General features: G+C 44.2%; 1 protein-coding gene across 2 annotated transcripts in view; it reads right to left on the reverse strand.

Annotated features, from left to right (window-relative positions):
* The window catches only part of CNIH3 (cornichon family AMPA receptor auxiliary protein 3), a 151,991-nt gene extending 141,589 nt beyond the window's left edge, over positions 1–10,402 (reverse strand). Inside the window, exon 1 of one of the 2 annotated variants that reach the window (XM_053308018.1) lies at positions 9,270–10,402. In XM_053308018.1, coding sequence (XP_053163993.1) covers positions 9,270–9,350 — 81 coding nt within the window. In that variant the 5' untranslated portion in view covers positions 9,351–10,402. The remainder of the gene's footprint in view (positions 1–9,269) is intronic. The other variant, XM_053308008.1, reaches the window with a different exon arrangement.
* Positions 10,403–25,662: the final 15,260 nt, after the last annotated feature.

The raw sequence follows: 25,662 nt of genomic DNA on the forward strand, positions 1-25,662 counted from the left end.
GCACAAGAGCCGAACCTCCCTCATTGTCGGCAACCAGAGTAGAGCCCCCTCCAATGACCTCATCAAGTGGGCAGCAGCCCTTGGGAGCAGGTGGTCCCTCTGGTATCCCGGACCCAAACCGTTAAGGACTTTAAAGGTCAAAAAGTACAGCCCTCAAGCTTAGCCCGCTCTCCCTGCTCAGCTCCTGAAACCGGGTCTCACTGATCATGAAACCCAGCTCATTCTCTTAAAAACCCAGGGCCTAAGCCGTTTAGGGCTTTATAAGTTATAACTAGCACTTTGTATTTTGCCCAGAAACCTATTGGCAGCCAGTGTAGCTCCATCAACAAGGGAGTAATGTGGTCTCTCCAAGATGACCCAGAGACCAACCTGGCTGCCATGTTCTGAACCAACTGAGTTTCCAGACTACATACATGGTTCCAACCCTATTTAAGGAGGCTGCAGTGGGCGTCTTGGAGGACAAAGTCATGGAGTACAGGTCTATCAATGGCTACTAGTCCGAGGGATATAAGCCAACTCCAGTCTCAGAAGCAAGAGGCTTCTAAATACCAGTCACAGGGGAGCAACAGCAGGAGAAAGGGCATACCCTCACCTCTTTCCTGTGGGCCTCTCAGAGGCATCTGGTGGGCCACTATGTGAAACGGGATGCTGGACTAGATAGACATTGGGGCTGATCCAGCAGGGCTGCTCTTATGTAATTGTCTCACACAACCCTGCCAGCTTCCAATCTCAGAGGGGGAAACACCCCCTCATAACAATATACTCTTTAGGGAGTTATTCAGTAATAAGCATCCCTACACATACAGAGGAACATATACACTCATGGATGGACAAACAAAATACAAGTGAAACTCGAAAAATTAGAATATCGTGCAAAAGTTCATTAATTTCAGTAATGCAAATTAAAAGGTGAAACTGATATATGAGATAGACGCATTACATGCAAAGCAAGATAAGTCAAGCCTTAATTTGTTATAATTGTGATGATCATGGCGTACAGCTCATGAGAACCCCAAATCCACAATCCCAGAAAATTAGAATATTACATGAAACCAATAAAACAAGGATTGTCAATAGAACAATATCGGACCTCTGAAAAGTATAAGCATGCATATGTATTCAGTACTTGGTTTGGGCCCCTTTTGCAGCAATTACTGCCTCAATGCGGTGTGGCATGGATGCTATCAGCCTGTGGCACTGCTGAGGTGTTATGGAAGACCAGGATGCTTCAATAGCGGCCTTCAGCTCTTCTGCATTGTTTGGTCTCATGTCTCTCATCCTTCTCTTGGCAATGCCCCATAGATTCTCTATGGGGTTCAGGTCAGGCGAGTTTGCTGGCCAATCAAGCACAGTAATCCCATGGTCATTGAACCAGGTTTTGGTACTTTTGGCAGTGTGGGCAGGTGCCAAGTCCTGCTGGAAAATGAAGTCAGCATCCCCATACAGCTCGTCTGCGGAAGGAAGCATGAAGTGCTCCAAAATCTCCTGATAGACGGCTGCGTTGACCCTGGACTTAATGAAGCACAGTGGACCAACACCAGCAGATGACATGGCTCCCCAAATCAACACAGACTGTGGAAACTTCACACTGGACTTCAAGCATCTTGCATTGTGTGCCTCTCCATTCTTCCTCCAGACTCTGGGTCCTTGGTTTCCAAATGAGATGCAAAAGTTGCTCTCATCAGAAAAGAGGACTTTGGACCACTGAGAAACAGACCAGTTCTTTTTTTCTTGAGCCCAGGTAAGACACTTCTGACATTGTTTGTTGTTCAGGAGCGGCTTGACAAGAGGAATACAACATTTGAAGCCCATGTCCAGGATCCGTCTGTGTGTGGTGGCTCTTGATGCACTAACTCCAGCCTCAGTCCACTCCTTGTGAAAGTCCCCAACACTTTTGAATGGCCTTTTCCTGACAATCCTCTCCAGGCTGCGGTCATCCCTGCTGCTTGTGCACCTTTTTCTTCCACACTTTCCCCTTCCACATAACTTTCTATTCATGTGCTTTGATACAGCACTTTGGGAACATCCAACTTCTTTTGCAATTACCTTTTGAGGCTTTCCCTCCTTATGGAGGGTGTCAATGATGGTTTTCTGCACAACTGTTAAGTCAGCAGTCTTTCCCATGATTGTGATTCCTAATGAACCAGACTGAGAGACCATTTAAAGGCTCAGGAACCCTTTGCAGGTGTTATGGATTGATTAGCTGATTGGAGTGGGACACCTGGAGCCTAGACTGTTGAACCTTTTCACAATATTCTAATTTTCTGGGATTGTGGATTTGGGGTTTTCATGAGCTGTACGCCATGATCATCACAATTATAACAAATTAAGGCTTGACTTATCTCGCTTTGCATGTAATGCGTCTATCTCATATATCAGTTTCACCTTTTAATTTGCATTACTGAAATTACTGAACTTTTGCACGATATTCTAATTTTTCGAGTTTCACCTGTAGACTGAATCCTCTTTAAAGCAGAGTATGTACCACTCATTTCATGTTGACTTCCACATATGAAAGCATGTTAAGTTTTTCAGTTTGCTGTGTTTACCCTACATTTGTCAGCTTGTGTGACAGGTAGAGCGCCCTCTTTGTGTATGTGGCTTCTCCTTTGTCATATAGACCATAGAGCACTGCATTATTTAATTGTATAGAGACTACTGTAGAGTGATTCCTGAGTTCTTCAAAGGGACACAAATTTACTTCACAAATGGACAAAGAACTCAAGTCCCTGTTCAGATTTTATTTTCTGCTGACATCAGAAAACTCCAGAGGCAATCACAGAGAGTATATTATCTTATTTTTAATGATTTCCTAAAAGAATTATTCAAAGGAGGAACACATTTAGCCCTTGAAGAAGGGACACACAGGTCACTTTAATCTTCACTGTACTTTTTCTGACTGTGAATCAAAGTGGAGATCAAGCAATAAGGCCTTAAAAAGTGGAGTACCTGTTTGCAGAAACACAGCTTTAAGCAGTAAGATGTTCTGGCTCTCTCTAGCTTCCCCACCCCCAACACTTGTCTCTGTGGTGCTGAATGCCTCTTCATTTCCTTTGCCTCCCAGTTTCATCACTACAGATACTGCTGTGGCATTTTCAAGCATTCAGTTGTTATAGTTACTTGCTTAATTGCAAGAAGAGCTCCTTGGAGTCAGAGTTCTCTTGCCCTTCAAATTCCCTGATCAGCTATGATAGGAACACTGGAGTGAGCATGCCATCAATTTACACACTCATCCCCTAAATACGGAAGGGGGCACAAGTGAATCCATCTCGCTCCCCAAACACAATGAAACTACTCAGATTTAAGAGTCTGGCATTACCAGACTGAGCCTTGATCTCAAACAAACACTCCCTCCTTCCCCAGCTTTCATGAGCCTAGACTGGAAACTTTCAGTATTGGTTTGCAGCAAATCAGTATTTAAACATTATGTTGTACATGCACTCAGGTGTCTGTACAGATGTACATTGCTGTGTGTGCATTGATTTTAAGTTGAATCTGGGCACAACTTCTTCAAATGCATAGTACAGATAAGAGATGTACTGCTGTACATGTGTTCAGCAGAATGTGTGAATCACGGTACGTGCATACATCGTACAGAGCAAGTGAACAGAGCTAGTGTGAATGACTGTATATATGTTCATTTTAAAGATAAGCCTGGATACAGACTCCCCCAAATACACGGTACAGATAGGAAATGTACTAATCGACATGCAGTCAACACAATGTGTGAATAACTGCATGCATGTACAGATATGTACATGAATATACTGTACACGCATTGTACATGGATTGACCATTATATGCAAATAGAGCTGTAGCTTGCCATTAATCTGAACCTGGTAAACTAGAACTACAAACCACATGCAAGGAGGAGAAGTAGGGAGTATTTGAACTCAGCTGAATAGCCTCACTGATGTTTACAAACTTTTTAACCACTTGCCCCATTTTAAAAGCAGTCCTCTGTTTATCACAGCTTTGCTACCCTCACATTGGGCTGCCTCAAGACATTTTCAGCGCCCGAGGTAAAAAAGCTAAATTGAGCCCCTCCAGATAGTAAGAATATATTATTACATAAATGACAACTTGCTCCTTTCCCCCCCAACTGTTCCCTACATTTGCTGGCTGGAACAGCCTGCTTTGCTCAGATTGCTACAACAAATGCTACTAAATATGCTCAACTGCAATGGAGCATGTTCAGTAGTAGATTCCAAAGCCCTTTCAAAGTGATGGGGAATGGTGACTAAAATCTCCCTTACCTGACAGAGAGTGAAGAGAAAATTACTTCTTGATTCCAAACAAGGCATCGGTTCCCAAGAACATTTCATATGCAAAAATTTTTTTAGTAAGTGTTCCTAATGGGTTAGAGCACAAACCATAAGGAACGGAGAGCCACATTAATGACTTGATTGTTTAGGGGCAACAAACATTTGTTGTTTGACATAAGGTGTGGACATCACTGGAACACCTTCGGGTGCAAGATAGAATCACACCATCGTTGACTAGCAGGCATGAACTGTATCACTTGCCCCCCCCACACACACACACACCACAGCTCTGCATAGCTTACCTGTAAATAAATCAGTGTCAGGTGTGCCCCCCTCAAGATAGAGAGTTCCAAAGGCAAGATGCCACGGCTAGAACCCTATCTGCTGCCATCACCCTCCTCACCTCCAACAGCGAGGGAACCTAGATTATCTTAATACTCAGGTCATTTCCTGTGGGAAGAAGTGGATCTGAAGGCACCTGGGCATTTTTCACACAGTAGGATTTACCGCCCATTGACTGTAAGGCTTTACTATGAAGTTGCCCAAAAAACCCAACACAAAAGTGGATTTTTTTTTTACCCTGGATATAAATCGGGTGACACTCTAATGTGCAATGAAAAACCCAAATCATGTGTGAAGTGTTCCCCGATAGCTCGCAGGGACTTCGGGGTAAATAAAGCCAATATATGAACACAAACTCTCCATTCCGGAGGAGGTGTGAGCTAAAAGCCCTGTGTGAAAAACACCCTGGGTCCCAAACCATTTAGGGCTTTAACGGTTAAACTCAGCTCTTTGAACTGTGCTCACAGATTCACCAAGATACAGTACAGTAGTTTTAAAACTAGTGAGTTATATTCCATTCACCCAGTCTGAGTCATTAATCAAGCTACTGTATTTTGCACCAAACACCATTTCAAGATGGTCTTCAAAGGCAGTCCCATTTCAAATGTATTTGCAGTAACCAAACATGATATTACCAGAACAAGCACATCAGCCTCAGCACCCTTTCATACAACTATGCAGCTGTCCAAAGAGGAGAGTCTTACAGGCAAGTTTCCAATGGCCAGGCCACCAAAACTAGCACCACATCAAACGCTGATACATGTTCAAACCTAATAGATTTTGAGGGCCAGATTACACAAGACATTTATTTATTTATTTATTTATTTATTTGATTTCTATACTGCCCTTCCAAAAATGGCTCATTGGAGACCCATGGCTGAATCTCCCATCCCTGTGAATTTATTTTGAAAGCAGGGGTGCCCTATTCACACATAATGTTCAACACTCATACAGCAAGTATGCAGTGAACATAAGTCCTGATCTGTACACTAATACAGTTATTCACACAGTATGTTGAACACAGATACAGCAGTACACTTCCTCTCTGTGCCATGCATTTGAAGGACCTGCAACCAGGTTCACTTTTAAAATGAATGCAGGTATGGTCATTCACACAAAAACATGTACAACTGTACAAACATCTGTACACACAAACAACGTATGTCTGAATAGGACTTGTGTGCATTGGGTAAATAAGTTGAGAACCACAGCACTGGAAAAAGAGGGTTAACGCCTCCCCTTTGTGTGACAATTTTTCCAATCTAGATCAGCACAATTTGCCCCATTAAGGATGCTTTAAAAAGAAATTAAATACATGGGAGATCCAATCACAGGTCTCTAATATCTTGTCTAGTTTGAAAAGGTTCCTGACAGCCTCGCCACCTAGATCAACATCCTACTAAAAGTTGTGCCTATCTACATTAGTAGATAGAATTCTGGCATTAGATACCCTGATGGACGAGAGTCAAGACGACCTGGTTGTCAAAAATAGTACCCCAAACAATCTGAATACCTGTGTTCAGGGAATATTCTGCTTTTACTACCCCTGGATTTGAGAAGGTAATATTCATTCAGGGGAAACTACCATAATTGATGCAGAGAGCTTTTCCAAGAAAGAAAGGGAGGGAAAGGGGGCGGGGGACACCTTGTCTTATTTTACTTACTTACCATGAAACAATGTTAAGAAAATATTTGCCAGCAGATGAAAAATCAATTTGAATAAAACACACCATGTCTTGTTTTGATTTGCTACCCACTGAAAGTTTTTGTCTAATTCTTTATCTAGTTGTTGGAGGAGGTGGTGGTGGTGGACACTGTCTGGCACACAGATGGAAAGGGGGTTGATATTAGGGGCGTAACTATAATAGGGCAAGGGGAGACAGTTGTCTGGGGGCCCAGTGCCTTGGGGGGGCCCCCAGAGGCAAGTCACATGACTGACTCCCTCAGCTGCGCACCCGCCCAGGCTTCCTTCAGTTGTATTCATACTCTAAAACTGATGTGAGTGTTAAGATCTGGAGCTACCAGAACAGCAGGTCTTTCTCTAGTACCATTAAATGACTTTCATCATCCACAATGTACAAAACCTTTAAAAAAATTAGGATGATGTTCTATTGTTTCAGCCTCATTTAAGATTTCTTTACTTCATGAGATGAGCTTCAGTGACGGGGGCCCATTTTAAAATCTTGTCTCTGGGCCCACTCCAACCTTGCTACGCCCCTGGTTGGTATCAAATACAGATTTCCTATACATATTGGGTTCCAATGCCTAGTATTAAATAGACAACCTCATGGTAGGTTGTCCCCCCCACCTCTCCTCAAAGGAAGCAGCCTTCATGGCTCTCTTTTTCCCTGGCCCTGCATTTCTAACAACCTTGTGCAATAGATTACACAAAGAGATAATAAAGGGCCTAAGGCGACTCAGCTTTGTGGGTGAATGGAGATATGAACTCAAGTCTCTTCAGCCTTAGTCTAACACACCCTATACCACCTTAGATCTTATAGCGTGACTGGCAGCCAATCCTACCAGAAAAGCCTTCTAAGACATACTGCCACTGTGTTTACCAATCCACCTATGATGTTCCTTCATCGATTGCCCCTTATTAGTATTAAGTATCTGAACACCTTGACTGGCAAAGTATACAGCCCAGTTGACTATTGCAAAAGACCACATTTATGAGGCATGGAGAGGATACAAACTCAATGGGCCAGTTTATGGATGTAAATACATCCCAATTTCTGTACCCTTGATGACTGGCTGCTAAATGTATGAACTGCCTCCATTGAAAAGCATCAGGTTTGAGATTTGAAACATGATTTGAGAGTTCTAGCTGTGGCATTTGATCTCTGATGGCACATTCTCTCACACACTGCTTACTGAATGCTAAGTTCCATCAAGTAACAACCATGGATCATGAACCAGCCCCATGAGCAAGCTAATAAAAACTGTCTTATTTCCTGCTGTTTTATAAAAGACTATGATTGCACTTCTTATTTGCCCCATGGCTTAGTTCAGGGGTTCCCAATCTTTGGTCCCCTGATATTGTTGGACTACAACTCCCATCATTCCCAGCCTCTGTGGCCAAATGGGAGTTATAGTCCAACAACAACTGGGGACTCCTGGCTAAGCCAGACAGAAGCACCAAAGCCAACTCTACAGGCAGGCATGGCACACGACGAACAATATGACACCCTCCTCCATCTGCGAGTGTGTGCTCAGCATTCTGGAGAGCCCCTGGTGGCGCAGTGATAAAACTGCCGCCCTGTAACCAGAAGGTTACAAGTTCGATCCTGACCAAGGGGCTCAAGGTTGACTCAGCCTTCCATCCTTCCGAGGTCGGTAAAATGAGTACCCAGAATGTTGGGGGCAATATGCTAAATCATTGTAAACCGCTTAGAGAGCCTCCAGCTATAGAGCGGTATATAAATGTAAGTGCTATTGCTATTGCTATTGCTATTCTCAGACCATGCTGCTGAGGTAGAGAAAGCAACAGGTGAGCACACTCAGATTATGCCACCAAGCCAGGCAGTGGAAGCAGGGCATTCCTAACTCAAGTCAGGGGAAGGGTGTAAAGAAGGGATGTGCTCCAGTGGGGAGGGGAGGGGAGAATGAAGAGCATGCACCAATGGGGCAAAGCACAGTGGCAGAAGTGGATGGCGGGGTGGCACCTGTGGCACCTGTGTTAGGCCCCCTCTGCCACTCCCTGCAACCGCATCTGAGGCAACTGCCTCACCCTGCCTCATGGAAAAGTAGTCCCTGCCTACAGGCAGAGCATCACCCCTCCTCCCTTCCCCAACTCTTACATAGGACCACAGGAAACTGCCTTATACCAAGTCAGACCATGAGTCCATCCAGAGACGCTCTTACCCCTGGACTTTGGGGCCGAAGTTCAAGGGCTCCACACCCCCTGGGGCCCCCCAAATTCTCTTTAGTCTGTCCTGGGTGGTGTGGTTTGTGCCCCCAAGAACCAACGTGTTAAAAAATTATCCTTAACTTCTAGTGAGGGGCCTCCAAAGGCCTTTAGGACCAGGCTCCAAAATTACCTCAGTGCACCTCTGAATCCGTCTAGCTCATTGGTCCATCTAGCTCAGTTTTGTCTATAGTGACTGGCAGCAGGTTATAGGCAGGAGTCTCTCTCAGCTCTATCTAGAAATGCTGGAGCGTGAACCTGGCACATTCTAAGAGCCAGCATGGTGTAGTGGTTAGAGTGCTGGACTAGGATGGGGGAGACCCAAGTTCAAATCCCCATTACTGGGTGACTCTGGGCCAGTCACTTCTCTCTCAGCCTAACCTACGCTCTGGGCTCCTTGGAGGAAGAGCAGGATATAAAATGGACATACATAAATAAATAAATGCTCCTCCACTAAGCTATGGCCCCATCCCCTAAAGGAAATGCCTTAAAGCACTCAGATGTAGTCTCCTGTCCAAATGCAAACCAAGGCAAGCCCTGCTTAGCAAAGGGGACAATTCATGCTCACTACCACAAGACCAGCTTTCTTCAAGACCAGCAATGCACAGAGCTGGGCCTCAGAGTAAAGGTGGGGTCCAACAGGTGCAATACAGAAAGTATGGCTTGACCTGTCTATTGCTGGAATTGGTTGGCTGAGGAGAACGTGGGGGGCGCGGAGCGGGCGAGGGGAAGACTTATAGGGAAGATCTACTCACATGCCAGATAGCGAAGAAGATGAGGGCAGCACACAGCACCAGGGAGAGCATGTAGCAGAAGGCAGCGAAAGTGAAGGCCATGGCGGGAGCAGAGCCTCGTGGAACCAGCGTGTGTGCACCCAGCACCGGAATCCAGGCGCCCTCTTGGAGATTCTAGGCGGGAAGAGCTTGTCCCTCTCCACTTAAAGGGGCACCCTCGGAACTCCGCTTCAGAAAACGTCACCTAAAGAAGAAAGCCATTCCTCAAGCAGCTCTTAAGCCTTCAGCAGGGTCAGCCGCTCTCTTGCTGGAGCCGTCGACTTGCTCCCCGCGAAGGGGAGTGCGTGTATCTGTAGAGAGTGCAAGTCCTTCCTTAAACTCTGGATCAAGGCAGGCTAAAAGCGAAAGTCAACTAAAATGAAGGGAGGACATCAAAACCAGGCGCGGTGAGCGCACCCGTGATCCCAAACCCCAGAAAGTGCCATCGAAAGGGAGAAGCTCCTTCGCTCCGAATTTCAGTGCGCCCATAAAAGAGGGGAAATGGAAACAGAGAACCCTGCCTCGCTCGATCCCGAGGTTTGCTTCCTTCCAGGGATGCGCTCTTGCAGCGGGAGGAACGGGCTCTCTCCTCCACTTCTTCAGCAAGACTTCCTTTGTTCCTCAGTCTCGCTCAGTTGCATCCTCGTCGCCTTCTCCATCAAGCAATACCTTCTCGATGGCCATGTAGAGAAGGGGGGCGGCGGAGTCCTCCACGCAGCCAGCAGGGATGGCTTGTTTTAGGAAGAGGGAAATCTTCCACTAGCTGCAGCCTGGTCCAAGAACCGTGGGGTCTCCTGCTCGCTCGCTCTCCCCTTTGCAAGTCTGCAGTTCCAGGTTCACACCTCCGGCGGCGGAAACTAGGCGGCAACGAGGGGACGCCGTGGACTCCTCCTGCATAACCGCACCTGAAGCTTCGCTGCTGCCTCCCCTCCAACTTGTGCACATTCTCCCGAGTTTTCCGAAGCCCGGAGGAAACCACGCGGCTCCTACATGACACTGATGTAGATCTCCGTTTCCTTCCCCTCCCCGTTCCACGCTGCTCTTTTGCGGCAAATTGATCCCGAGGGGTCTTTTAACTACAGGGTCGTTTCAGGCTGAGCCCGTCTTAAATAAACAGATCAGAAAGCTGTCACATGTATCAGCTGTCCAATACCATACAGAGAGAGGAGGCGGGGGGGGGATCTCATTTTCCTCCTCAGACCTCATTTGAGGAAGGGGAGGCAATTAGCCTTCCGAAGTAAACTTAGATTTAATGCCATACTGGACAAGTAATATGCAAAATGCAGCTTTTGAAACGTTCCTTTGACGGAAACTCTCAGAGACAGCAACTACTTAAACGGGAACTTTGCAGCCAGCAACAAACTCAAATGAAGGCCACTACTGCCCGTGTGGAATGAAACATCCTCAAACTGAAAAAATAAAAAGAGTGTTACTGCTACTACCGTTACCATGCTTTCCCTGGGCTTTTCCAGTAGTTTTAAAGTAGATTTTTTGTTTTTTCAAGAGATAAATTTTCTGTTAGCTGCTTGTGTTCAGTAAGCATAGGTTTGCTTTCATAGGATGGGGATTCCTCTCCCGGCCCCTTTCCTGATTATGGAGTGTGTTTCAGACCTATAATTTGATTTCCATTACACTACACTGGGGGACTGCTTATGATCCTGTTGCTACAAATTAAACCACGACAGAGAGAAAGCTGCCAAATTCAGTGCTGAACTCTACATAGGATTTTGAACTCTGCATGTATCTATCTACTCAACCCACATTCTCAGCCAGTGTGGTCATGTGAATTGACACTTGCCTTCCAAAAAGCCAGAGCCAGCTCCAGGTTTCAAAGTCCCTCAACAAACCACCTTACATAACCCCTCTTTTACTTGGATGGGCCACAAAAGAGTGATTCCAGCACAGTACACACTACATGGGAGCTATGAGGTGGGATCAGGCAAGGGCCTCCAGGAGCTGCTTAAGGATACTTACCAGTCCTGCCAAAAGGCCAGTTCCTTTAGCAGAAGTTTGCACAACTCCAAACCCTGCTTCCAGATGTATCCACATGCCTCTGCTTCATGCAATATGTTTTTGACACAAGAACATTTTGAGCATCTCCATGCTCAAAAAAGCATGATTTGACTTAAATGGCTGCATATATTAACTAAGCTACCTTATACTGAGTCAGACCATTGGTCTACCTAGCCTAGCATTATCTGCAGGGGTCTTCCCCATTACTTGCTACCTAACATTTTAATTAGAGATGCTGACTGAATCTTTGACCTTCTGTGTGCAAAGCATGTACTCTGTCTTTGAGCTATTTCCCCCTCCCCCTGAGAGGCAGCACAGAAAAGTACAGCCGTTGTGGCTGTATGGACTGGAAAGCCAATGCATACACTAGCTTTCTGATCACAGCCCTAATAACAAGGCCAGCATCATCCAAAAGTTATAAAACCCACACATTTCCAACATGATAATTAATCTTTGTGTTACAAAAGGTAACGTGCAGGGGCCGTCAGTGGATTGGAGTACCCAAGACCTAACAAGAGCATATCATTTCCTGTCATGTAGAATAAATTCAAATAGTGTAAGAAACTCTTGATTATATATTTCCTACACATCTTTTGTTAACACCATGTTCTTTCTCTGGTTACTATGGCTATATCGTTCCTCTCCTTAAGTGGCCTGTGCTTACTCTATGTCACTTTCAGCATCAGCTTCAATCTCTAACAAACACACTGCATAGTTATATAGGATTCCTGATTTCAAAACAGGAGGATAGAATGAAAAAAACAGTATTTTCTTACATGTTTTGCAAACCTAATTGATGTATGATTCAGCCACTGATGTATTGTAAAAGTGATTTAAATCTGGTCCTGATGCATGGTGCTGTAACAGAAGCAAAGAATGGCATATGAAGGGTGGGGGGGGGGTTTGTTTTTGTCTGTGTAATATTCTTAGACAAAAAACACCAAAACCCCACCCTTCATATGTCATTCTTAGGAAGATTGCTGATCTTGTGGTAGCAAGCATGACTTGCTCCCTTAGCTAAGCAGGGTCTGCCTTGGTTGCATATGAAAGGGAGACTAGAAGTGTGAGCACTGTAAGATATTCCCCTTAGGGAATGGAGCCACTCTGGGAAGAACATCTAGGTTGCAAGTTCCCTCCCTAGATTCTCCAAGATTGGGCTGGGAGAGATTCCTGCCTTCAACCTTGGAGAAGCCACTGCCACTCTGTGTAGACAATACTGAGCAAACTGACTGAGAAGGCACAGAAAATTTAAAATATTAGAGGGGGGGTTCTTATGAAAAGCTTAAACTGTTGGAATTTGAGGGGGGGGGACACCATTGAACCATGTGGCAGAAGGTTTTGTGATGATGTGTAGTGTGCATTTAACAAATGGGGAAATTAATGTATTGCCAAATACCACCCACTACAGCCATCTAAACTCTGTAACCTATATCAAATAGATTCCAGCTTTTAGATGAACAAAAGGAAGAACTTATTCACACAATGCATGTAAACCTATTGAATATAATGGCATGAATGGCTGTTTAAGGCCTTAGCTAAATATTGATTGATTGATTGATTGATTGACTGACTCTTAGCGACCACATAGATTCTCTCCAGGATGATCTGTCTTCAACTTGGCCTTTATAGCTAAATATACGAAAGACAAATCTATAAATATTTAGCCATAATACTATTAGCAGAATGAGTGCAAGCCCCAAGTTGGCCATTCCTATTCTAAATGATTAATACCTTGTTTCTTATTCTCTTTTTTTCAACCATAAATGTTTTAATATATCTCTTTCACAGCCATTGTATTCCTGAGGCACATTCCTAAGAGTCCAATTTAATAACTGGGGCTGTCTTTTAAAAGTGTTTAGAAACTGCAGTTGAATGCTGTGCTAAGCTCCCAACCAGGGCTGGGTATTGGGAGCATGTGACTCCCCATTGCAACAATTGCACCGGTTCCCAAACCCTTTCTGAGCCCAATTCAAAATATTGGTGTTGACTTTTGAAGCACTAAGTGGTTTGGGCCCAGGATACCTGAAGAACTATCTTGTTCCATATGCAGGGGCTACCATATGTCCTCATCTCCCCTGGACATGTCCTCATTTTCATGAAAAAGAGCAATATTCTTGAAGAAAGGCAATCTGTCTGATATTTGTCTTCACCCACATGCATGTTGGCTGGTGCACCAAGCCCCATTCCAGCCAGCAGCCAGGTCTACCAGTTTACAGAAGCCAGGACTACCAGTCCAAGAAAGAAAACCAGCAGGTGGGGATTCAGCAAATGGTGCCTTGAAGTAAAGCAGTTTTTGCTGCTTCTCCTCCCACGGTCCTATTTTTGACCTAAGACAGCAAGTCTAGGTCACAGAAGAGGGGCGCTGTGATGCCTAATTGCCGTGGGCTGCTTTGGGGGGGTACTTAGGATCTCTTTGAAGATTCCAGGGACTCTTAGGGTAAACTCGGAGGAGGCGACTATGCTCCAAGCTACCATTCAGTGATCTCGAGCTGTGTAAGTGTTTATAGAGGCTGCCGCTGTAAGTTAAGAATTCTTTAAATTTAACTGCAATTAATTCATGACTTCAATCTTTCTCTTCTGCATCATTCAAGACTTAATTAGAACAAAGAGTTTAAGGTTCAAAGCCTTCTCTCTCTCTTTTCATTTTGGACTCACGCCATTTTAATTTTCACTTTCTTTTTAATGAGGAAACAAACATCTTGTCTGTGAAAGTTTTGTTTTTGGACATTCCCACTAAACAAGGATTATCAGAGCCTGTCAGAAACTACTGTGAGAGACTATTTCTGTTACTTTCTGCCAGACGTCAGGTCTACTGCTGCCACTGGCCCACTCAAGTCAATTGGTAGACCTGGCCTCTGTTGCGAAAGTGGCCAGGTCTACTGTCACTACTGCAGCTGCCCCATTCAAGTCAATTGGTAAATCTGACCTCTAGACCTTTTAATTTATTTTTTTAAGGGAGTGGGAAGGGTGTCCTCATTTTTCAAGCTGAAAATATGGTAGCCCTATCCATACAAACCTGCCCAGACATTAAGATCTGTTGGAGAGGCTATCCTCTGTATTTTTCCAGTGTCTGAGTTACAATTGGCTGGAATGCAAGGGCAGGCCTTCTTAGTGATCACACCCAGTTCATGGAACTCCTTCCTTTTTGATGGCCTTACACTTCAGGGCCCACCATCCTTTCTCTTCCATCAAGCTTTTTAATCCTGCAATTCATGTATTGCAGTCTATTTCTTTAAAGCTGCTATGAGCAGATATATTCCATATTTATTATTCTAATTGCTATGTTTTTAATGGTGACTTTAGTGTTGATTTTATATATGGCTAGTCACACTGGGCATCACAAGATGGAAAGGCAGATTATGAGTATGTAAAATAAATACATATAACAAACTAGTCATTTCTATAGCCAGGCTCTCAATCATATGCCCTCCCAAACCACAGAACTGACACAATGGTGAGTTAAGAATCATTGTGGATCATTAAGGGCACTGCTGCCAAAATTCTAGGTTCAGGTAGCTCCAACAGACTACTCATGCTCAAAGCCGTTGTGCAAAAAAAGCGGGGGAGGGCTTGCTAGCTGTTGCTGTCCAGTGTCACATGTTATTAATTTTCTTCTCTCTCTCTCTCTCTCTCTCTCAGCAGCAGTGTTCAGCACTTTGTTTTACAGTTGCTTCCCTTATAGACACAAAGAAATCTTAGATTTAATTAAAGGTATATTCAGAAACAACTCTATTTTCTCCTTATCCCCTTTCCTTTCTGACTCCACCCCCATGCTCTCTACAGGATCCCCACTGGGACAAACTTCTCAACAACAAAACTTAAACAATAACTAGATAGAATACAACACATCTCTCCCCTTTATAACAACCAGAAATGAATTAATTCAAAATTCAGTGTCAAAGTCTTGAAGTCTTTTAGGTGGTCTGCTGTCACACATACTTCTCCCAAGTCTTGGGTTCTAAGGCACAGGAGCTGTTGGTGATGTTTTTTCTGATACAGAGGATGGTCCCTCACTTTCATTAGACTCCTCTGTGAGGTCAAAACTGGAGGCAAGATCAAATTCCTCTACAGTTCCTCTCTTGAGATCAAACTCCCTTCCCTCTTTTCTCATAGTTGCATTTCTTTCCATCATCAAATATGATAGAAACATGATAGAATCTCATAAGAACAGCCCTGCTAGTCCAGCATGGCCCAACAAGGCCCATCTAGTCCAGCATCCTGTTTTACACAGTGGCCCACCAGATGCTTCTGGGGAGCCCACCAGGAGGTACATCTCCAGCTACCACTGATGCGTCTGGTGGCGACTGAGAGATGGGCGTTCTTTGTAGCTACTCCTGGGCTGTGGAATGCACTCCCTGCAGAAATCCGTAATGTGAATTCTTTATTGGCCTTCAGGAGAACCCTCAAAACCTATCTGTTTGGCCTGGCCTTCCAGGGTTTTTAAATTGTTGTAAATGGTTTTAACGTTGTAACCTTGTATTTCAGGGTTTTTAATCTGTTTTGTCTGTTTTAACTGCAATTGTTTTATGGTGTTTTACAACCTCTGTTTTTAACTGCTAATTGATTTTAATTGTTTTGTTTTAATGTAAACTACCCTGAACCATTTTGGAAGGGCGGTATAGAAACTGAATGAATGAATGAATGAATGTGCATGCCCTCTCTCCTGCTGTTGCACCCCTGCAACTGGTATTGAGAAGCATCGTGCCTCTGTGGCTGAAGATGGCTCACAGCCACCAGACTAGTTGTCATTGGTAGACCTGTCCACCATGAATCTGTCTAAGCCCCTTTTAAAGCCATCCAAGCTGGTGGCCATCACCACATCCCATGGCAAAGAATTCCATAGATTAATGATGCGCTTTGTGAAAAAGTACTTCCTCTTGTTGGACCTAAATTTCCCAACCTTTATTTTCATGGGGTGACCCCTGGTTCTAGTGTTGTGAGAGAGGGAGAAAAAATTATCTTTGTCCACCCTCTCCACTCCATGCATAATTTTATACACCTCAATCATGTCTCCCCTTAGTTGCCTCTTTTCCAAGGTAATGAGCCCCAGATGCTGTAGCCTAGTCTCATAAGGAAGGTGCTCCAAGCCCCTGATCATTTTGGTTGCCCTCTTCTGCACCTTTTCCAGTTCTACAATATCCTTATTAAGATACGGTGACCAAAGCTGTACACATTACTCCAGATGTGGCCGCACCATAGATTTGTATAAGGGCATTATATTATTAGCATTTTTATTTTCAATCCCCTTCCTAATGATACCTAGCATGGAATTAGCCTTCTTCACAGCTGCCGCACACTGAGACAACACTTTCAATGAGCTGTCCACCACAACCCCAAGATCGGTCTCCTGGTCAGTCACCAACAGCTCAGATCCCATCAGCATTTTTGTGAAGTTGGTGTTTTTTGCCCCAATGTGCATCACTTTACACTTGCCAACACTGAACCGCATTTGCCATTTTGTCGCCCAGATACACAGTTTGGAGAGATCTTTTTGGAGTTCCTCATAATCCGTTGGATTCCCATTATTTGTTTTGTCCAGAATATTGAGAATGTCCCTTTCTCACATTATAAGGCAGCCATACTCAAACAAAATCCCCCATCTGAAATGTTCGCTGTTTTGTAACCCATTTCTGATCCACATACAATTTCTTTTTTTTGTTGCTGCTTCTCCCTTACCCAATCACAAATCTCTGCATCCTCAAAATGAAATGTCATGGAAAGCCCTATCAATTGTTGCCATTGGGTAAGTTTGGTGGCAGCTTTACATCTTTTCAGCAGTTCAAAAGATGATTTTCCTACAGTAGAATGTGGAGTAATTTTATAAGCAAATAGAGTGTCACGGATTCAACCTTCTTTCTGGGGTTGTTGTTGCATGGTAGCCAGCTGTAAACTTTATTTCACTGATCTGTTTATTCTTTGCACTAAGCCATTCCCTTGAGGAGGGTACAAGGAAAGAGTCTTGTGTTTTATCCCATGCTTGTGCAAGTATTGCTCCACTTCATATGAGGTGTCCTATTGTCAGTCACTAGTTCTTTAGGAAGACCTTCTCTCACAAAAACATGAATTGGATCACTTTGTTCACAGTAATGTTGTCAGCAAATGAAACTTCTGGCCTCCTGGAATAGTAATCCACCATCATTATAACAAATCTGTTATTCTTGTTGTTAACAAACAAATCTTTGTTAACCACAAGTGGGTTGGATATCAAAAGGCCCTATTATATCCAGAGCACGTTTTCCCCAAGGACCATTGGAATACTCTACTGGAGTCAAGGGGGTGATAAAAGTCTTCTGTGATTTGTCACATACAGCATAAGCCATACAGTGCCTGATTACATTTTCAATGTGTTTGTCCATATCTGGCCCCCGAAAACTTTCTCTGATTAGCATTTTAGTCAAGTTCATGCCCAGGTGACCTTTGTGGGCAATTGTGATCACTTCTGCTTGTAAGGAGGTTGGCACCATCAAACACTCGGTCCTCAGCACCAGTTCATTGAGACAAGACAGCTCACTTGCTATGTGCATGTATGGTTGAAGATGTTCTGCCACCTTGTTTTTGCATGGTCAGCCATTAGTTATGTAAGGCTTAAGTTCAGTAAGCATTTGAACAGCACTGAGGGCCACTTTCCATTCAGAAGATGTGCTCACTCCATGAGTGGATGAAGCTATTTGTGCAATTACTATTCCTTCATCCTCGTCTTCTGGGATCTCCTCTTGGCCTAGAAGTGGAAGTTGAGATAAACAATCTGCTCTTATATTCTGAAGACCTGGAATATATTTCACCTGAAAATCAAAATCCATAAGTCTGGTGATCCATTTGGCTATTCTTGGGGTTGTTCAATTTGATCCCCAAGTAGTAAATAAAGCAGATAGGAGTTTATGGTCCGACCATAAAGTGGATTTTCTGCCCCACAAGTAAATCTTGAAGTGCCTCACTGCCCACAAACATGATAGAGCTTATTTGACATATTACACCTTCTCTGAAGCAGTAAGCACTCTGGAAGTAAAGGCAACTATAACTTCCTTGTACCCTTTTTTGGGGTCAAGACAGCAACCAAACCATATTTATTTATTTATCATATTTTATTTATCATATTTCTATATATATATTATACTGTTTTAATATTTGTTGTGTGTGTTTCATTTGTAGGCAGTGTACAAATTAAACACACACAACAAATATTAAAACAGTATAAAACAGTTAAAATTCACAAAACTAACAAAACAAGAACACAGATGAAAACACATTCGATTTTGAATAAGACGGTATAACAGCGATGTAATACGCATTCTCCAAAAGAATACAAACTTTTCAAGAGCTCTTTAATGTGCAAACAAAACAAAACATAAAATAGATGTTTAACATCTGTTTAATGTTTTATTTTATTTGTGCATTAAAGAGCTCTTGAAAAGTTTGTGTTCACATTACATTTAAAAATCTTCTGTTAAAAGTCTGAGAAAACAGGTACATCCTGAAAAGAAACAGAGAAGAGGAAGCATATTCCAAAGCCGTGGAGCAGACACAGAAAAGGCCCGTTCCCAAGTTGCTACCAAATCAGCTGGCGACAAGCATAACTGGATCTCTCCAGATGATCTTAGTAGGCGACAGGGTTCATGACAAAGAAAGCGCTCTCTTATATAGCCTGAACACAAGCCGTTAAGGGCTTTGTAGGTAATAACCAGCACTTTGTATTTTGCACAGAAACTTATTGTCAGCCAGTTCTTTCCTGGGTCTCTGAGACCACTCTGGCTGCCGCCTTCTGTAGCAATTGTAGTTTCTGAACTACGTACAAAGGCAGCCCCATGTAGAGTGCATTATGGTAGTCAAGCCTAGAGGTTACCCGCATATGCACCCAGGCGCGGAGCCAGCCAAGCAGCAGCCTGCATCCAGCCTCGCTCGGCAGCCCCCTCCATGTTTGCCCATGTACGTGACATCACGCGCATGGGGTCATGGCTCGGACTCCAGAGGAGCCCAGAGCAAACTAACCCCTACCATGCCCGGGCTGCCGAAAGCCCGGGCGAACTATCTGCTAGTTATTTCAGGCAGCGCAGACTGCCTGATAGAACATTTTCCCCTTCCTCTCCCTCTCTGGAGGGAGAGAAAGGGGAAAACATCCTATCAGGCAGACGACACTTCCTGAAATGAAGTTCTGAGAGCTCATTCGGGCTCTTGGCAGCTCAGGCCATGCCCCCTATGTGTGTGACATCACATGAAAAGGGGGCGTGGCCTGGGCTGCCAAGAGCCCGAACGAACTCTCGGCACATCCTTTCAGGCAGCATTGGCTGCCTGATAGGATGTTTTCCCCTTCCTCTCCCTCCAGAGAGGGAGAGGAAGGGGAAAACATTCTATCAGGCAGTCTGTGCTGCCTGAAATAACTAGCCAATAGTTCGCCTGGGTTCTCGGTGGCCCGGGTGTGGGAGGGAGGGGTTTGCTCTGGGCTCCTCCGGGGCCTGAGCCACAAGGCTTTGGCGGCCTTTTACACTGGTGGCCTGGGTTCTTTGAACCCGCTGGCCCAATTGTGGCTCTGCCCCTGTATGCACCACTGCTTTAAGGTCATTTACCTCCAGAAATGTTTATAGCTGATGTATCAGCTGAAGCTGATAAAAAAGCGCTCCTGGCCACTGCCTCAACCTATGAAATGGGAAAGAGAGTGGGGTGCAGAAGCACTACCAAGCTACATATTCAGAAGCTACTTATTCAGAAGCATCAGTGGTTACAATGGTGTGCCTGTTGGTGTCAAAAGAAGTGAGAGCAAGGCTTTCAGCAATGTCTAATCTGATAGTCTGAAAACTATCCTTGCAGGCTGCATCCAAGTTAAATGCTACATTCTTTTTTAAAAGACACAATGGAGCAACTTTTGAGACAAGTTGTCTAAGGCGATTCGGGGGGAAGGCAGCTGGAGCCACTAGGTATCCCACAATGCCCATTTCAAGTTGGAATGTTTCAACCGCTAAACCTTCTGCACATCCCTACTAGATAGAATACAACACACCTGAATGTGTCTTAGTGTATTAGGTTGCAGGTTCTCAGCCGCTGAGAAATTGCAGTAGCACCATTGCCTGTGCTGCTGCTCTCAATAAGCCTCTGAGAAAGCTGATATTTGGCTTATCATTTTTGATGTCAATTTTCCAGTCTTGCCCAAATTCTCTATTTCAGTCTATTTAGGCATTCTTCATATTAAAGTTATACCACAAGTCATGTTCAGTATCCTCCTAAGTACAGAACTATTTAGCAACTAGCTCTTGACTATTGTAGAGAAATCAGGTTTCGCAGTGATGCAATAATGTCTAATTCTGTGACAATCCAGATTACTCCAGCTTCCCTCTGCAAAGGCATGTTCTTAAATAATCTAATTTTCTAGTAATTGGTGTGTGTGTGTGTGTGTGTGTGTGTGTTTAGTGAGCATGTATTTTTGCCTCATGGGGACAGTGTTTATCTGAATCCAATGGCAAGGCCAAACATTAATAAACTAGCCTGAAATGACTTGCTAGGAGCAATGCTATTAATGATCATTCAGTACAGCACATTATCTAGGTTTCATTAACTGGAGCAAGGTAATTGCAAATTATAATGAGCTTCAAAGTTATGCCAGAATATGCTAAATACAATTACAGTTTTTTGGTCTGTTTGTCCTTTTACATGTGAAAGTCTCTTTTTCTTGCAAATGTTGAAATTAAATTATTTATCAACGGCAGTACATTTTAGGCAGAAACTGCTAGAATACTGCAAAACAATGTCTTTGAAGAAACAGTCACTATAATTTGTACAGTATTGTATTACATTTCCTTCAACACCTGAATATTTATTATCCACACTAATATGAATCTAAAAAAACGGCAGATGGGTTGTGGATAAGCTATGAAAAACATTCTGTTCTGAAGCAGTTCTACAATACGAACACACAGAACATAGATGAAAAGGCCTCAGCAAATTGTAGTGCAAATTTATTCTTAAAGTTATCTTGACAAATTATTTGTTGCATTTCTAAACACTAAGATGTATTGCACCATTACACAGTTTCTAAGCATGGGTTGTATCAGCAGCTTCTCTAGGACAAAATCTCAAATGTGGGCAGATACCTTAGCACAAATGTTGAATACAAGAAGTGACTGATTACAAGTTGTATGGTTTTTGTGGGGGTAGATGGACCATAAATTATTTTTTGGTGGACATCACTTATTCATCATAGGACATCAAGGCCCTATTGCTCTTGCTGGACCTCATCCCAGGAAATTACCCCATGAAGATGGTGGAAATGCACATACAATTAGCAGACCCAGTCTTTGTATAGGAATGTCCCATGCTTATACAAGGATGGCACCAATGCTATTTCCATCATGCCTATACAAAGATGGTGCCAATATTTCATTAGTATCACTGCCAGCTATACTGACAGATTTTCCAGCAGTAAGAAAATTATATTGACTGTATACAGTGGTCCCTCGACTTACGAAGCACTCGACATCCAAAGATTTCGACATACGAACGACAAAAAATACCGGAAGTCGTTGCCGGTTTAGATGCGGCTTCCTCGACCTACGAATTTTTAGATGCGGTTTCCTCGACTTACGAGTGTTCCGGACCTCCGTGGATGCGCTTTTCGACTTACGAAAATTCCAACCTACGAACATGCGTTCGGATCGGATTATCTTCGTAAGTCGAGGGACCACTGTAGTTGGATTACAGCAGCTTGCAACCTGCCCACTCCAGGTTTAGGCCACTCACTGTGGAATATGAATCCCACCTTCTGAATGATGCATCAGTTATCCCCTAATCTGCTTCTGATAACACATAAGCCAGAACTTAATTCAAGTCAACATCCACAAGAGCTTTCAGTAGACTGCAATGTGTTTTCATGCCAAGCATGGGACTTTTCTTTCCTGAATATCCACAATCTATCCAAAAATGCTTTTCCCTACACAGAGTGGCAATAATTGTTGAAGCAGCTCTGCCCAGAAGAATCACAGCCTCCTCCTATTCCTAAGACTGAGGCGCCTATTGGGAAGCTGGCAACAGCTGCCCCTGCCTTCTACCAATCAGAAAGTATGCCACTCAGTACATGTTCCTGGGGAGCAACAGTAGGAGAAGGCTATTGCCTTCATACTCTACATGTCAACATCATCAGGAGAAGGCATAACCTCCTTAAATGCCTGTCTGAAGGCAGTGATGGGCTGGATGAGAGGTAACAAACTGAGACTGAATCCAGATAAGACAGAAGTAGTATAGAGACATACCTGCTGGCAAGAGCCATGTGCTTTTGTTTACAAACAAATGCATGTGGCTGGAGGATGATGTCATAGTGACATCAAGGGGGCGGGGCGTGCAGCTGTCAAAAAGCGCTGACGTCACCGGAAATACATCACCGGATATGCATCAGCGGAAATACGTCAGCGGAAATGGTCAGAGGAGACCCCCATGTGGCCAGAAAGGGTCAGAAGTAGGGGTACACCCTCACCCCGGAGGTTTGGCCCCCACCTTCCACTCCTACCCCCAGAATATGTCCAGACATGTCCCAAAGGTGGGCATGTGACCCCTCTACGAACACACCTAGCCACCCTGGACCAATGGGAACAGGTTTCAGACCCCAGAAAGGTCCGTGTGCGCAGGCGTGATAATGACCGGGTGGCCATTTTGTGTAACTTTATTGGCTGAAATGGGGTCAAGTGATCCCTCTATGAACAGGACTAAGGGGGCGGTGTGTTTAGAGGGAAACCATTTTACAGCTGTACAGAGACGATGGCTGATGCTAGGACTCCACCGCACCCCACTGACCCATCATTGCCACAGGCACCCACGAAGATTAAGCCTATGCAACCGCGGAGTCTGTCCTTCCCTCCTACTGGTATGAAAACCCACCAGATGTCTGCCCTTATTGCTGGTGAGGTTCCAGAAACTAACTTTGCAGCACAGCCAATGGATGAGGATGGTAGACTAGAATGTGATTGCGGCCGCTATAACACCAGCCTTGTAACCCCCATGGAAACTGAAGATGGAGAGCCTCTAGCTACTGCCTCCAAAGTGGGAAACATGTGTTCATCAGATTCTGAAACAGAAGCGCCTGTGAAACAAAAGCGGCGTAGGAAGAAGAAAAAATGGGTGAAGAGCAGACCTCAATTTGCATGGTGCGACGAGCGTTGTGATAGCTCATGTGGAGAGTATACTTATTCAGATGAGTGTGGGTGCGAATCTTACTTGTCATCCAGGCCAAGGCTATTCAATTGTGAGCGTAAGTGCTGCAGGTCGAGTGAAGACTGGTCATCTTGTGATTGCCTGACCCCAAGCCCCAGCAAACCATGGGACTGTATGCTTTACTTCATCATCTGAAAGCGGTGAGGAGGAGGAAACCATGGATGGCCTTGTGCTTACAAAGCCTGAAGAACCAGACCCCGTTGTGGAAACCGACAAGCTGGTGAGTTGGAGAGGATTTAATCTGCCTTGCTTTGTTTGCCTGTGTTTTTACCTGTCAGTATTAAAATATTCCCCTCTTTTGTGCAGCTATGGGAGATTGAGAACATGCACCTCAGGGATGTCAATGTGTCCTGCATTTCCTGTGTGTGTACTGATGGTGATCAATAAAAGAAATTTGTTTTAAATATGTGTGTTCATACCTGTGTTAAACAGAACCATGGCAGGGCCCGAAGAAATTCTAAAGAAAATATATTACACCCCTGGGAGAGTGGGGAGTTTTGGAGGTGTAAACCCGCTATTTCAAGAGGCCAGACAGCATAGTAAAGAGCTGCGTAAAAGGCATGTTGAGGCATGGCTTTCAGAGCAGGATGCTTACACTCTACACAGACCTGCAAGGATTCATTTTAAAAGAAACAAGACTGTTGTTTCAGGGGTGGATGCACAATGGCAGGCAGATTTAGTGGACATGCAACAGTGTTGTAAATACAACAATGGGTACAAGTACATTTTGACTGTAGTGGATATTCTAGCTAGATATGCCTGGGCTGTACCTCTAAAAGATAAAACAGGGAGGGAAGTGGCCGGTGCTTTTAAAGCTATTTTCAGAGAAGGCCGAGAGCCTGGCAAGCTCCAGACAAATAGAGGGAGGGAATTTTTAAATAAGCCTGTAAGGGCCCTGTTAAAGGAGCAAGGTATTCACCACTTTGTCACCAACAATGATGTCAAAGCTGCTCTTGTTGAGAGACTGAACCGAACCTTGAAAACACGTATGTGGAGGTATTTTACTGCTCACAACACATTCCGGTATATTGATGTCCTGCCTCAGCTCCTAAAGAGCTATAACCACAGCTCTCACAGAACCATACAATGCAGGCCGGTAGATGTCACAACCAGCAACAACCTGTCTGTTTAGAGAAGAGTCTATGGCCGCTGTAGCCATAAAAAAGCAAAGTCTCCAGTGTTAAGAAAAGGAGATCACATCAGGATTTCTAAAATTGAAGGGTTTTTTGAGAAAGGTTATGAACAGAACTACACCACAGAATTGTTTATAGTGGACCGAGTCATCAGAAAAGCTGAACGGCCGGTCTATCTGCTAAAAGACCACATGGGTGAGCCAGTTCTCGGGAGCTTCTATCATGAAGAATTACAGAAAGTTAAAGCAGGAGAGGACAAACTATACAGGGTTGAAAAAATTCTAGCTACAAAAGGGCATTGTAAAGTAAAACGACATTTAATGAAGTGGGTAGGGTGGCCTGTCAAGTTCAATAGTTGGGTTCCTGCTTCAGACCTCTGCAATGGGTGATAGGGGTTTTTACATTATGCTCCCTAGTAACGCCAGCAAGAAGGCATTTCCACAGAACACTAGCTCAGACTTCACCATCCAACTAGCCAGGCCGCTGGAACTTCCTGGGGAGTGGGAAGTGGGGCTCTCAGAGATATAGTACCCGTGCACATGGGACACCATCACGACAGATGGTGATGGTGGGTTCAATATAGCAAGGGGGTTCAATATAGCAAGGGGTTAAAGAAATGGAGCTTCTACTTACGAAAGGGGTATTACTCCTGCATTGCCGATTTGCTGCACGATCTGAATGAAATCACCAGCACCCAGAAGGCTCTAGAGGGGGCATCCCTGCTTTATGACTCTGTTACTAGAAATATTCAGTTTATGAGTCCTAACAATGCATTCACCTAATTTGCCGGGGCAGAATTAGCACACATATTAGGACTCCTTCCTGACACACAGCCAAAAGCGTTGTCTTACCCATCGAGCATAGCTGGTGGGGTCAAAACTCTGTTTGTTCATGATACACCCAGCAAAGGATTCCCTTTCCCTGCTGACATAACAGGGGGGCTCAACACTCTGTTTGTTTATACAGACATTGTAGAGTATCAGATCGTGGGAGATCACCATGTCCCCCTTTTGCGAAGTATTGCCGTGAAGGGGCTGAAC

The sequence above is a fragment of the Hemicordylus capensis genome, chromosome 1 (assembly GCF_027244095.1).
Source record: "Hemicordylus capensis ecotype Gifberg chromosome 1, rHemCap1.1.pri, whole genome shotgun sequence".
NCBI classification, from domain to species: Eukaryota; Metazoa; Chordata; class Lepidosauria; order Squamata; family Cordylidae; genus Hemicordylus; species Hemicordylus capensis.